General features: G+C 33.3%; 1 protein-coding gene and 1 pseudogene across 1 annotated transcript; one reads left to right on the top strand and one right to left on the bottom strand.

The window, feature by feature from the left end:
* Positions 1–342: 342 nt before the first annotated feature.
* On the bottom strand, positions 343–2,639 carry LOC142624565 (phenylcoumaran benzylic ether reductase Betv6-like). The gene is made up of 5 exons (XM_075798174.1): positions 2,359–2,639; positions 2,130–2,267; positions 1,433–1,676; positions 1,084–1,287; positions 343–578 (listed from the first exon to the last, which is right to left on the bottom strand). The coding sequence occupies exons 1-5, from the start codon at positions 2,539–2,541 to the stop codon at positions 412–414; spliced, it is 936 nt and encodes a 311-aa protein (XP_075654289.1). The 5' UTR covers positions 2,542–2,639; the 3' UTR covers positions 343–411.
* Positions 2,640–11,875: 9,236 nt separating this feature from the next.
* Positions 11,876–14,719, top strand: LOC142625451 (protein FAR1-RELATED SEQUENCE 5-like; annotated as a pseudogene).
* Positions 14,720–15,197: the final 478 nt, after the last annotated feature.

Raw genomic sequence — 15,197 nt, 5'->3', positions numbered from 1 at the left:
ATTATGTCAAAAGTTAAATATATTTTGTTTCGTTAGAATGACATAAGAACGATGTAGTGCGTGCAAATTACATTTTATGATGCAATTTTTTTTTAATGGATGGATTCATATTTTGAGTGATTATATAACATACAAAATCACTATCAATAGGTTTTTTGCTTAAAATCTGAGAATAGGTAGGATCTTACGATCCACGATCCGATCCTACGATCCACGATCCTACCTACCTCTCATGATCCTACGTAAGATCCCGATTTTGACAACCTTGCAAATTACGGGCCCAATCCAAGGGTTTACATGACACAAACAAAGGCATAACTAACAAGTAACAAATGCCACATAGACGACAGATGTTTTATTTTTATTGTACAATGTAAGATAACACATTGCCACAAAAGAATGTTCCAAGTTTTAGACAAATTGATCCATGTATTCATCCACAGTGGTGTATTTCACCTCTGGATAAAGTTCTGAAGCCTCCACGCCAAAAGAAGCCCTAATCTCAAAGTTTGTAAGATCTCCCTTTACAAAGGCAGAGTGAACAATGGATAGGCTGAGGTTTAAAGGACTAGAAGACTCTGTAAAAGAGAAAAAATAAGTATCAGATGGTCCAACCATCTATGAAACTCTCAACATTTTCTGGCTAGTACATAGAACTGCTCAAATCAATAGGAGAATTACTTCCTTTTTTATTATATTTATACCATCCAAAATTTTCAATAAGAAATCAAACAATTTATGCACTAATAAATATTGATGAAGTTAAGTCAGTCATCCAAACAAATAGTCAAATACAGCTTCTTGGATACAACTAATGTGTACATAGTAACTTCTATTTAAATTTTTTTAGCATTGTCTCTAGCATGTGAATCTTTGGTGTTACGGTTACCTGGTTTGACTAACAGTACAAAGAAATGAAGTAGAGAATTCAACTCTCCTAATAATTTTCCAAATTACAAATGAGGTAATAAGGTGTATCCTAACAAATTAGATTAAAAAAAAAAAAAAATCTCACTATAAGCAAACCAAATTAGATCTATAAGCAAACACTATAAATCGAGAGGTGAAATTGTTCTTACTAACCTTGGATTTTCTTCAGAAGTTGATCCTCTAAAAGATAAGTCTTCTCAAGGGTCTTGCCAATCTTCTTTTCCCATAGGGAGACAATCTCATTGAGGGACAAAATATTTTCAGGGGGTCTGAGATAGACAATCTTGTTTAAGGTTCTTGGGTCGTCCACTGCTTTTATGGTATAAGTTGCAATATCTTCTTCCTTGACAAAAATTGCTGTCAACATGGAAAATTGCAATTAGTTGATCTAGTTGACTTACATCTAGTAAATGGCACACACATGCACGCACATACATACAAAAGCAATTGAGAAAGTCTCGACAAGTTTAAAGAGAAAGATAATTGAATTTTTTGCTAATACCTTTGGGGTTTCCATCTCCAATTATTTCTACTTTGTCCCTAGGAGGAGCTGTGGCACTTGTAAGTATATTTCCAAAGTTGGGTAAAAAGTAGCCAGCAAAGCCATTGGACACAAGGTAGGTATATGGAATTCCTTCAGCCTCGATTGATCTCCGCACACTGGCCTTGACCCCGAAAAAATGTGCAGCTGGCTCGACCGCATGGACACGATCGTGATCAGTTCCAAACTCAGATGGGAAGAACCTCTGAAACCCACCAATATTTCATTGTATATAATGCAAGTTTCTTAATTTCTAGTTTAATTCAAGAATTACTAGCCAAATAGCAAACATAAGAAGTTAAATTGCATATTTGGTCATCAACTTTTGATTTTTGCTTTAACATGCTTCCAAAAAAGTCATTACCATCATTTGGTAGAAGTAAATTACTGACATAATAAACGAAATTAATGAAGTTGAGGTCAATTTGAGGATGCGGACCCTATGACATGGCATGAATTCCATTTTCCACATCAGTAATTTTCATATAATTATTTTATGGTAATAAACATCTTTTTAAAAATAGTGGGATTGAGGAAATCTTTTCAAAGTAAAAGGACTTGATACAAAGGTCAAAAGTTGTTAGAACTAAATAAACAACTTTACAAAAAAAAAAAAAGGAAAAATATTAAAAAGCTTTTAGGAAGATATATTCCTTGCCTTGATATTTCCAGCTTCTTTGATGGCAGCAACAATCTTCACTTGATCGGCTACCTGTTCTGGTGATCCAAGTGCAGAGATCACTACATCAACTTGCTTGATTGCCTTCACCAAGCTTTCATGATGATATATGTCTCCCTGTGAAACAATCACATGACTTTCAAGATCAATATACTAAACCAAAGTATTAAACACACGCAAGTTGTGGAGAGCTAGAGTTTGTACATACATAGAGAAGTGTCACTCCAGAGCTCTTGAAGCTCTCAATGAGCTTAGACTTTTCAGGATTAGAAGCTGTGTTTTCTCTGACCAATGCAAAAGTGGGGTGCCCAGCTTTCGCACTTTCCTCTACTATGTATTTTCCAATGTATCCAGTCCCTCCAATTATCAAAATCTTGCTTTTTTGAGCCATTCAGAGATAATTTCAAATGATTAGTGGGTTAATGGGTTAAAGAAAAGCAGAGAGCTAGACCATCTTAGTGTATTTCTAAGTGTCAAACAAAGGAAAACAGAGTTCCTTAAATACATAATCAGCAACTGTCTTGGTCTCATGGTCATGGATGTGTACGTACCAGCTCCCCAATATAATAAAGGTGAAATGAATGGCTCTTTGTTTGTCTTTTTCATGAACTTTTTTAGACATGCTCTCATTCCTTTGATTTTGAAGTTATATTTCGTCACGCAGTATGCAAGGGATCGCACTATCGCAGTGACTTCTACTATTGAAAAAAATAATTAAAAAAAGAAAAAGAAAAAGTTCAAACGTAAGTGCTGACGTTCGTGCTAACCTCCAAACGTGCGTTCTGAGTTCCAACTGTTCTAATTTTTTTTAGAATCTCGGAGGCTTAGAGTAGAGTTTGTATATAATAGAGTAGTTATAAGTTTAAATTGTACTATAAATAAATCTTAGATTGTAAATTAAACAAATGGTACGGCATTGTACAAGAGGAAGGGAAGAGTGCCATTTCGTTTTTTCAAGATTTTGATTTTGTTTGGAACTTATTTATGTGAATGCTCTAGTTTTTAACCAAAAAACCAAGTTTAATTTGAAAAATCTCATTAACTATAGAATTATATGAATTTGTTGCTTTTGAAGGCTGATTTATATTATTTACTACTTGGAATAAAATTTGTGAAAAATAGATTTTTTATTTTTAATATATAAAACAACACCAGTCAAGACAAGTGTGAATGCTAACATGACTAGATCCAAACCCTACATGTGGGCTAGCTGTGAGGAAAGGAAGGAGAACATTAGTTGAGGGAGAGCATCTTTGGCTCGTGCCAACGAGAAAAAAGTAGAAACCAAAATAGAAGTTTGGTCAAAATGTAAAAATCAAAAGTGCATTTACGTCTTAATTCTATTTTCCTATATCTTTTGCCCACAAATCAATAGGACACATGGTTGTAGTATTTTTTTTTTTAATTTCTCTGTCTATAATACAACATTTTGTTTTAAAAATTGTTTCCACAATTTGTGTTTCTCTGAAAAGAAGTACAGTCTAATATTTTTTTTTAGCACTAAAATATCATTTTGGTTTTTACATTTTGGTTTCATTGTCAATTTGGTTTCCACATTTTTATAGCAATCAATTCGGTCACTGTCTTTTTCAACTTGTAGTTAATTTGATTCTTACCGTCAACTCACTAACGAAAAATGTCTACGTGATTAACGAATTTCATAATTGACACTCTTGAAGCTTATGTGGAAAATAAAATAATAATAAAATATTTTAACTTCTATTTAAAAATTTCACATCAACATCTAATTTGAAAAAACATTCATATTTAATTTCTCAATTTTAAAATAGAAAAAAATTGTAGAAACATTCCCAAGATTTTCTCATCAATCAAACACAAAAACATAAAAAAAAAAATTGGCATAGACACAAAAATCTACCCAACTTAAAAATTTAAAGTGAAATATACTTTTGGTCTCTATATTTTGAGCCAATTCCCATTTTAGTTCATACTTTTTTGAAGTACCTATTTTAGTCCTTGAAAATCAAAAGCCATTACCATTTTGGCCCTTATGCAAACTTGACACATGGGGTGCACTCTAAACTTTGATATGGCTAATAAGATAATAATAATTTTTTTATTTAGTATTAAAAAATGCCAGTTAGCATCCACATCAGTATCTAAATTTAACAATTTTAACTAAAAAAAGAGAGGAAAATTGCATTTCATGAACACAAAAACATAGAAGAAGAACTTAGGAACACAAAAAATTCAAACACAAAAATCAAATGCAAACCAGAAAATTTACAATAACCAAATTTCGAAGTGGCAGCCTTTATCCACCCACCAAACCTATCACCTGATATACAGACACATCTCCTAGACCCATACCCACCACGTGATCCCATGGATCTGCTGAGTACAACAACCATTCCCATTAAAATCGGTTTTATGTTGTGTGTTTTACAATTCAGTGATGACTAATGAATATTTCTCATCCTGGATTACGGGTAGTCAATGACCTTCCTTGTCATTCACCACCACCAACCACCATCGTCAAGGTGGTCTCCTTGCTCTCTCCCTCTATCTCTACTTTTCTTGGACTCACCCACTCGGTCTCTCCTTTGATCTATGATGGTGTGAGGGTTTGGATTGTTTAATGGTTCAAAATATATCCGAGCTATGGTTGATTTTTTTTTTTTTTTGGATAAAAAGTTGTAGTTGAAATTTGATTGTAGGGTTTGGTGGAGAAATTTGAAATGTGTACTATAATTCATATAAACATCAAGGGGGGCAAGGGGAGTGCCATTTCTTTTTTTTTTCAAGGCTCTGATTTTGTTGAAGTTTTTTTTTATCAATGTACAAAATATTTAACAAAGAAATCAAGTTTATATGAAAAATCTCACTAACTATAGAAGTATGCGAATGCATTGTCTTTGAAAGTTGATTTATGCCACCCAAAATAAGATTCAATAGGAAATGGTTTTTTGACTGACAACCTCCAAAATTAGACTATAATACCGATCTTCATGTTAAACATACTTTTACACACCAAGATTCAAAAACAATCGTAGGGTTGAATTTAATCAACCATGTGTTGGCTTTATTCCGTGCCAAATTTACTTGTAATTTAGCATGTAGAAACCCTGTATTTAGGTGGAAATAATGTAAAGGTTGTGTGTGAGAGAGTGTGAAGAAACTCAAGTTGTGTGCATTCAAGAGGAGTCGCGAGGAATAATGTAAAGGTTGTGTGTGTGAGAGTATGAAGAAACTCAAGTTGTGTGCATTCAAGAGGAGTCTCGTGACTGGATCTCGAGATTGGCAAATCGCCAAAGTGCCACACGTGTGAAGCATGCAAGAAGCTGAAGGGTCACGACATCTGGAGCACTACAGGACAAAAAGTACAGTCTGGCCTGGCAGTTAACTCGTGACTCGTTCCAGTCGCCAAAATGCCCTGTTTTGCAGAAAAAAAATGACTTTTCACATTCCTCTCATACCCTACTATAAATACCCTTATACCCATGAAATGTAAGGGCTGAAAAAGGAGTCTATTGAGAGAAAAAACCCTAAGAGAGGTTTCTACAACACATCCACCCTATTAGAGAGAGCTACTCATTCTTAAAGAGAAATTTTTGTAGTCTCTTTTCATTCCCTCTCATATTGTTATACCCATTGAAAGAAGATTTGTACCCAAATACTACCTACACCCATTTAGAGTGTTAAGAGTGTTTTTGGAGATAGAGAAGCATTGGAAGATGCCAAGGATGACAGATGCAATATAAAGTTTATTGCGGGATCCGGAAAGCTAGAAAAGACATAGTTAGGCTTAACCTTGTTGGATCAACAAGCTTGGAGAGCTTAGGTGCATCAGGTAGATTAGGCTTGGAGGGTCTATTACTATTCATGTATCCCAACTTTATTCTCTAGTGGATCAATTTACCGTTTAGAGGGCGGCGGAGAGGTTTTTCGTCGAGTTCTTCAATTTTCTCTTTGATAACACATGCCGGTATTATCCTTGTGTTTGCATCACTCTTCCCTTAATCTTTAACCATTAATTGCTGCTGTGTTTATGATTAATTATGTGTTAAAGTAGTTTGCCAAATTGGGCATTACTTATATTTCAGGAGATTCTAGCCTTTTACCCCTATTTTTAAAAATATTTGACAATATGCCCCTGTTTCTAAACTATTTAGGTTCATGCTCTTGTTTTGAAACTCGATTTTCTCAAAATTGAGTTTCAATGAAAAACTTGATTGGTTTAAAATCGAGTTATGCACGACCAAACTTAAAAAAAAAAATTGCATGGAACTCGAGTTCCATATAAAACGTCGCTAAAGGTTTTATAAAACGCAGCTATAGGTTTGGGGTGATCAAACTTTAAAAAAAAAAAAAATTGCATAGAACCCGAGTTCATGGAGCTCGATTTCCATATAAAACGCCGCTATAGGTCTTATAAAACACAGCTATAGGTATGGAACTCGAACTCCTTGAACTCGAGTTCCATGCAAATTTTTTTATTTTTATTTATTTTTTAAGTTTGATCAACCCATACTCGAATTTCTACCAATCAAGTATTTTGATTGAAACTCGATTTTAATAAAATCGAGTTTCGAAATAGGGGCACGAACCTAAATAGTTCAAAACAGGGGCATATTGCCAAATATTTTTAAAAATATGGGTAAAAGGTTAGAATCCTCTATATTTCATATTCCGCACATGTATTGTTTGAATATAAGCTTGTGTTGGTAATTTTGAAATTGGGGGTCTAGACGTTCATTAGTATTCTATACGCTATTTGAACTTTCAACATCCTTCTTTAAAATCTTTCCATTCAAGATAAAAATAATCAAATAATGTGTTTTTACTCAAAGAGATGATCAATCTATGTGGGAGAGAAGGTATATAGAACTATTAGAGAGAGAGAGAGAGAGAGAGAAGAAGCTGATCAGACAAAACGTCTAATGATGTGATAAGTAAGCCATTGACTTGGTTCAAAATAATAAGATAATGATTAGTTTTTAAATAAACTAAACACTAGCAGTGCCAAAAACACAATGGTCACAAATTGCTATAAGCAATGCGACAAGGCAAGTTGTAAAAGCCCAAAAATGACAAGTAACTAGACAGGATGGAACACGCATGTGTAACAGCAAGACCCACACCTGTATTGGAAAAAGACGTGCTTAACATAATGTACAAAGCCTTGGAACAATCATAAACAGAGGGTGCTTATAATGACTTCAGGGAGTTCAGCGGACAAATAAAATTGTCAACATGGAATAAATTAGGAGATGGGAAATATATGTCCACTTCTTAAGGTACAAAATTTATATATTTTGATAACAATCAATTCGGTCCCTATCATTTTCAACTAGCAATTAATTTGGTCCTTACCGTCAATTCACTGATGAAAAACATCTATGTGGCTAACGAATTTCATAATTTACACTCTTGAAGCTTACATGGAAAATAAAATAATAATAAAATATTTTAATTTCTATTTAAAAATTTCACATCAACATTTAATTTGAAAAAAACATTCATTTTTAATTTCTCGATTTTAAAATAGAAAAAAAAATTGTAGGAACATCCCCAGCATTTTCTTGGCAATCAAACACAAAAAGATAAAAATCAAATTTGGCATAGACACAAAAATCAACCCAACTTAAAAATTTAAGGTGAAAATATACTTTTGATCTCTATAGTTTGAGCCAATTCTCGTTTTAATTCGTACTTTTTTGAAGCACCTATTTTAGTCCCTGAAAATTGAAAACCATTACCATTTTGGCCCTAATGCAAACTTGGCACATGGAATGCATGTGTCACTTTAAACTCTAATATGGCTAATAAAATAATAATAATTTTTGAGAAATGATATGTCCATAATATTTTCACAATATTTTTACAACAAATCCTAAGTGGCAGGTTGTTACTGGTTGTTATTGTTGGGCATAAAAGTAATCTTAGTACTATTTTCAAAATTGAACCAATAATAACTAACCACTTATGATTTGTTATAAAAATATTGTAAAAATGTTGTGGACGTAGCACGGCTCATAATTTTTTTTATTTAGTATTAAAAAATACCAATTAGCATCCACATCAGCATCTAAATTTAACAATTTTAACTAAAAATAAAACAGAATTAAAAAGCAAAAAAAAAAAAAAAGGCATTTCAGGAATACTAAAAAACAGAAGATGAACTCAGGAACACAAAAAATTCAAACACAAAAATCAAGTGCAAACCAAAAAATTTACAATAACCAAATTTTGAAGTGGCGGTCTTTACCCACCCACCAAGCCCATCACCTGATACACAGACGCATTGCCTAGACCCATACCCACAAGGTGATCCCATGGATCTATTACGTACAATATCCATGCCCATTAAAATCAGTTTTATGGGTTTGTGTTTACAATTTAGTGATGACTGATGAGTATTTCTCATCCTGGATTGCTGGCAGTCAATCTCCTAACTCCTTCATTCTCAAAAAAAAAAAATCTCCTAACTCCTTCCTCGTCGTTCACCACCACCAACCACCATCATCAAGGTGGTGTTCTTGCTCTCTTCCTCTATCTCTACTTTTCTTGGACTCACCCACTCGGTCTCTCCTTCTTTGATTTGTGATGGTGTGAGGGTTTGGGTTGTTTAATGGTTCAAAATATGTGGTTGACTTTTTTTAAAATAAAAAGTTGTAGTTGAAATTTGATTGTAGGGTTTGGTGGTGATGGATTTGGTAGTGGTGGATCTGGTTTTGGTGGTGGTGTTGGATAGTTGTGGTGGTGGTAATTCAGGTTCGATGGTCGTGTATCTAGGTTAGTGTGGTGCTGAAGCTAATGCATGTGAAACTATTTGGTTACCAAGAAATTTCAAGAAAGTAAAAAAGAAAATTGAAAATATAAAAAGATTGGTAAATTTGATTCTTGTAATGTGTTTGATTGCCAAGAAAGTTCAATACAAGTTGATAAAGTTACTACAAGTTGGGTGCAATTCTACACACCAAGATTCAAGAACAATTTTCTATAAAGCCTTTTCATTCAAGATAAGGAGAATCAAAATGATTTGTTCTTACTCAAGAGAGATAATCAATTTGTGTGGGAGAGTATAGGTAAATCAAACTAAATTTAGGTACTACCGTATACTTCTTCTTTTTAAAACTGCAACCCAATTGCCAAAACAAGACATCAATAAATGTCTTCTCTTCCCCCTCACTTTGTTTCACTTTGAGGCATAAGTAGAGATAATTTTCTTAAGAGAAAACATTAGGTTCGGAGGTGGCGTAAAACTAGTGTTTTACGCCACCCACTAACAAATTGACACGTGGACATTTTTATTAAGAGAAACAAAATCCCTCTCCAGTCACCCAAACTCACGCCAGAAAACACAAAACAGAAAACAGAAGAAAGCTCACGCCTCTGCTTCCTTCACGCCGAACCTCCACCACCGCCACAGCTTGATCGCCAGAGCCTGATCGCCGGAGCAGCCCTCAGACAAAAGCTCACGCCTTCACCGGTGTCAAAGCCCATTTTTTTGTTCTCAAAGAAGGGTCTTTTTATACATATGGCGACCAAACCCTCCTAACCGTTGATACTCAGTCTGTTCTCAAAAGGTTGATTTGGGTTTGTCAAGAATTTGGGTTTTTCTTTAATTATTTGTTGATGATTATTGAATGTATGTAGGCAAGCTGTTTGTTGAAAGGTTTCTTAGAGGATTAATGGGTTGTTTTGGGGTCTGGGTTTGTCCATTTGTCATGGGTTATTGGTTTTTTGTTTCTGAGTTTGTATGTAAAAGGGTTGCTTAGAAAGCTAGATGGGGTTTTTTAGGGTATTGGCTTTTTGATTATCTTTGAATCTCTGAGAATATAGATTTTGAAAACTTGGATGTTTGAATTGGCTTTTTATTTTCTTTTTATGGTATCTTTATGGGTTTTGATTAGATTCCTAAGTGTTAGGGTTCAACCCGTATCTTGATGGGTTTTGATTAGAATCCTAAGTGTTAAGATCAGTTTTTGCTTAGTTTTTGTTATTTTTGTTTGTTATTCCTAAGTGTATGGGTTACTTTTGTTTGCTTTTGAAATTGTAAAAATTAGTGATTTTTCACGAAGCTCAATGATAAAACATCACTGAATTTGGATGTGTTTATAAATTTTTGCCTAATTCTAATATAATAATATTGTTGTCGTTGTTGTTTTAGTGTTGGGAATACTCATTTGTTGTTCCAATTCATTGTAATGAATAGGTGTAACATAGGTTCTAATTTTTAATTTTGTGGTTTTGTTATGCGTTTGCTTTAGTGTTACTTTATATGGTTGTATATTCAATATTGTCTAAGATAACCATTTCTTTAGGCATTGAATAAGAATTGCAGTCTATTTATTAGTTTAGTCTTTGAACAATTTGTCAACTGAATTAGATGTAAACAATGGGTACCATTCTATAGGCCTAAAATTAAATTGGAAATCAATTACTACATGTTGGATTGGAAGTAATATAAAGAATGAAGTTGTTTAAGCATTGTATCTACTAGGTTGTTTATGCTGTCCTGTGGCTCTTCTATGGCAGCTTAATGCTCAAGTCCATGGCATAAGGTGTATGCTGTCCTGTTTCTTGCTAATTATATATATGATGTCCTGTTTGTTTATGCTGTCTTGTTTGTTGTGTATGTCTCTTGTGCTCTTTGCATGAGGCAGATTTTTTTTTTAAACTTGTGTGTTTGATCCATAAAAGATTCCGATAAAGATGATGAACTCAATATTTGCTAAAATATGTTTTAGCAAATTTGTTTAGATGCATGATTGGCTATTTTAGTACATCTAATGCTAAGTTTGCCATATGGTTCATTGGTGTCTTTAAAAGAACTTCACGTAAAGACACCAATGATAGTCAGAACTTCACCAATGAACCAAATGCTACATTTTCTTGCATGTTCACCAATTGTAAAGCTTGGTCTAAGGGTCCCTTCAATGATAGTCAGAATTATAAGCACTTGCTTTTTTCCTGACCTGGTATCATTTTGTTTTTCATACTACTTCACTATATGAAGGGCAGAGTCGAGTTTGTTACTTATTATATGATAAGATTGCTGAATTGTTTCCTATATATATTTCTTTCAATTTTTCAATTTGTGTTTCCTTTTTTTTTTTTTTTTTAAACCTTGACTTAAAACCTTGATTGAATTGTTTCCTTTTTTTTTTTTTTCCTTGGATTTGTATTTCTTTCAATTTTGCTTCTTACAGGTGCCTTTCCGACAAGTTTACACAATTGAATTCTCCGCTGTCAACTTCAACCTCTGGGACACAGCTAGTATCATTTATTTGATAGTCATTAAAATATTTTTAGTTTCAAATATAATTTACTCCTACTTGTAATGTCAATTTGCTCCTACTTGTAATGTCAATTTGCTTTCTATATGTACCAAAGTGCAAATAAGGATGTACTTGGAGCTTTTTTATGTAATAAAGTTTATTGAGTGGAGCTATATGTACCACTTGGAGCTATTTAATAGCTGTTTTATGTACTTGGAGCTATTTGATAGCTGTTTTATGTACTTGGAGCTATATGTACCAATGTCAATTTTCTCCTATTGACAATGATAATTGTAATATTAGCGTAAAATTTTCCAATTAAACTTTAATTTTGTAATAGAACAAGTTTGCCAAAGTGGGCAAGTTTAGTATTGTAATAGTACAAATTTTAAATTTATTCTTAATTGTTGCTTATGAATTTTTCTTTTCTTTTGTTTTTTATAGGCCATATTGAAATATAAAATTACTTGAATTGAAAATATGAGTGCGACCAACAAAGAACCTGAAACAGTCTCACTTTGTGATATGGTGGATGACTTAGTACATGATGAGTCAGAAATAAACGAAGATCAAAATAATGTAGACTTGTCATTGGATGACTCAAATCAACCTTTTGCATGCAATAGGCATTCAGAACCACATCTTGATATGGTATTTGAAAACTTAGAAGCTGCTCATGCATATTATAATGCTTATGCAAGGCGAAAGGGTTTTAGTATACGAGTAAATCATACTCGAAAGAATAAAGATAAAATAAGGGTTGGAATTGAATATGTTTGTTCGAAGGAAGGATTCCGGCGTCAATGTAATGAAGACAATAAAAAAACAGGTCCAGAGCGTGCAGAAACAAGAGTGGGATGCAAAGCAATGATAGGTTTAAAGAAAGTTGATGATACATGGATTGTATGTAAATTTGTGGAGAGTCATAATCATGAGCTTCTTACCCCTAAGAGTACAAGTTTGCTTCGTGGGCATAGAGTGATAACAAGTGCCCAAAAGAATCTTATAGATACACTCAATGAGTCAGGTATAGCCCCAAGCAAGATAATGTCTGTGTTAAGTAAAGAATCTGGCGGTGATTATAATGTTGGATGTATTCCAGTTGATATTCAAAATTATTTGGGTAGTAAAAGAAGAAAGTTGCTTCAAGATGGAGATGCTCAGGGAATGTACAAATATTTTATTGAGAGTCAATGTAAAAATCCAGGTTTTATTTATGCAATTGAAGTTGATGAATATGGGTGCATGGGTAATTGCTTTTGGGCAGATGCTAAGTCAAGAATGGCATACCAATATTTTGGAGATGTCGTTACCTTTGACGCTACAGACCAAACAAATTGTTATAAGATGGCTTTTGTTCCTTTCACAGGGGTTAACCACCATCATCAATCTGTGATGTTTGGATGTGCTTTGCTTATCAATGAAACAGCAGAATCTTATACATGGTTGTTGAAGACTTGGCTTAATGCAATGCCTGGAAATCCTCATTCTACAATTATAACAGACGATGACAAGGCTATGGCTAAGGCAATTGCAGATGTATTGCCAAATGCATGGCATCTTTTACAAAAAGTTCCAGAACAGTTGTCCCATGTATATAATAAATATCCACATTTTCAGGAAGAATTTTACCATTGCATCCATGATACAATCACTATTGAAGAGTTTGAGTTAGAATGGAGTAAGATTATGGAGAAATATGGATTGGGGGATAATGATTGGTTGGGAAATCTTTATATGCGGCGTGAAAGATGAGTTCCAGCTTACTTACGAAGCTCATTTTGTACCGGGATGTCTACAACTCAAAGGAGTGAAAGCATGAATAAATTTTTTAAAGATTATGTTCGTTTGAGTACAATGATAAGTGATTTTGTATATCAATATGAGCTAGCTTTGAATGCACGTTATCTTAAAGAGAAAGAGCAAGATGTAAAGACAAAAAATTCAGTGCCAATTTTGAAAACATGTTATAAGCTGGAAGCAGAGGCAGCAAAAGTTTATACAGAAAGATGTTTATGAAATTTCAAGAAAAGTTATTTTGTAGTAAAAAATACAAGGCATCCAAATATCATGAAGAAGGAGTGAAGAAGATATACAAGGTGGTAGCTCATGGGAGAGAAAGTCCATTTTATGAAGTGTCTCTTGATATTGTTGAGACAAAAGCTATTTGTACATGCCATATGTTTGAGTTTGTTGGTATTATTTGTAGGCATATCCTAGCTGTTTTTGTGAAGAAATCTCTTGTGCATTTTCTTCCATCACATTATATTTTAGAAAGATGGACAATTAATGCCAAGAAGCATATTGTGCATGACATATCTAGTGATGTAGTACAGGTGGAGCCTCAAGTTTCTTCTACCATGATGAGAAATAGTTTGATGCTTCAATTTTTGGAAGTTACAGAGGTAGGGTCACAATCAGAGAAGCAATACAAGCATCTTGGACAAACTTTACGAAAAGTTCATGAGGAGCTTCTAGCCATGCAAGATGTTCAGGATGTTGATGATTTAGGAAGTCCTGATAATACTATATTAAATAGTCAAGTATTGTCAAATCTTCCAATGACTTTGCGAGACCCTCCACATGTTCCATCAAAAGGAAGGCCTAAAGCTTTGAGACAAAAGCATCCAAAAGAAAAACAATTGATGAAGAAGAGAAAATGTAACATTTGCAAAGAAACGGGTCATGTGAGAACCAATTGTCCAACACATAAACATTCCAGGTAATTACATGACTTTATTGAGTTGTATTTAATTTAGTGTTTAAATTTTGTGGTTTATAAACTTACTTCTTGTAGGGATGTTGCAAATACAAGCTTGACACCACATTCGGAGTCAGTGCATCAACAACAAAGTCAAACTGAGGTTATGTAATTACAATATATTCAGTTTCAAGATAATACATACATTTGCTGATATTTTCAAAAATAAACCTTTACTTTTTTAAATTAGGAGTCTTCGATGGCAAGGTTGAACCCGTTAGTCATAGCAAATACATTGTGCTCCACAAGTTTTGTACAGGTATATGATGTATTTGATTTTTTTACTTAGTATAAATTGTTCTGTAATAGATGTTTTTGTTATTTATTCATTTTTTTTATTTACCAATCATCTTTAGGACTCTTTGCCAACTATGACATATCCTTCTACATCATCATCTACTATGCATATACATCCCAATCCATCATCATTTACGGTATGATCACTTAGCGTTTAATTAAAATAAATTGAATTTTTTTAACTGTGTTCATTCTAATTTTATTTTTTGTATTTTGTTGTACATTCTTTTATGCAGGGTCCATTACAACAATTCCAAGAAAGTTGATGTACAAACAAGTTTTGTGTCCAAGAGAGTGGATTGTAAAGCAAATATTTTTTGGTTATATAGTGTTTAAATTGTGGTGGATAGACATAGAACTATCTTCTTTTTTGTATTTCCAACGTAGAGTCCTCTTTTTTGTATATTGAACTATGACAGGTTTTATTCTAGATGAATGTATTCTCAATTAGAAATTTCTCAAAAGAATTGTGACAAATTTTAGTTCAAGATGTATGGTCAATCATATGATCTTTTATGAATTGAATTGTGACAGGTTTTTATTTCAAGTGAATGTATTCTCAATTAGAAACTCTTATAGAAAAAATTGTGACAGGTTTTATTTCAGGTGAATGTATTCTCCATTAGAAATCGTTATAGAAAAATTGTGACAGTTTTATCCGTGTGAATGTATTCTCGATTAGAAACCGTTATAGAAAAAATTGTGACAGTTTTATTCAGTTGAATGTATTCTTAATTAGAAACT

This window comes from Castanea sativa, chromosome 2 (genome assembly GCF_040712315.1).
Source record: "Castanea sativa cultivar Marrone di Chiusa Pesio chromosome 2, ASM4071231v1".
Taxonomy (NCBI): Eukaryota; Viridiplantae; Streptophyta; class Magnoliopsida; order Fagales; family Fagaceae; genus Castanea; species Castanea sativa.
Note: the sequence above shows the minus strand (reverse complement) of the source record. Positions and strands in the feature narration are given on the sequence as shown.

Coding starts and splice junctions, on each gene's coding strand:
- LOC142624565 (XM_075798174.1), bottom strand. CDS start 2,541: ATGGCTCAAAAAAGCAAGATTTTGATAATTGGAGGGACTGGATACATT. Junction 1,677..2,129: donor AAGAAGCTGGAAATATCAAG/GCAAGGAATATA, acceptor GGTGGGTTTCAG/AGGTTCTTCCCATCTGAGTT. Junction 1,288..1,432: donor TGGAGATGGAAACCCCAAAG/GTATTAGCAAAA, acceptor CCATGTTGACAG/CAATTTTTGTCAAGGAAGAA.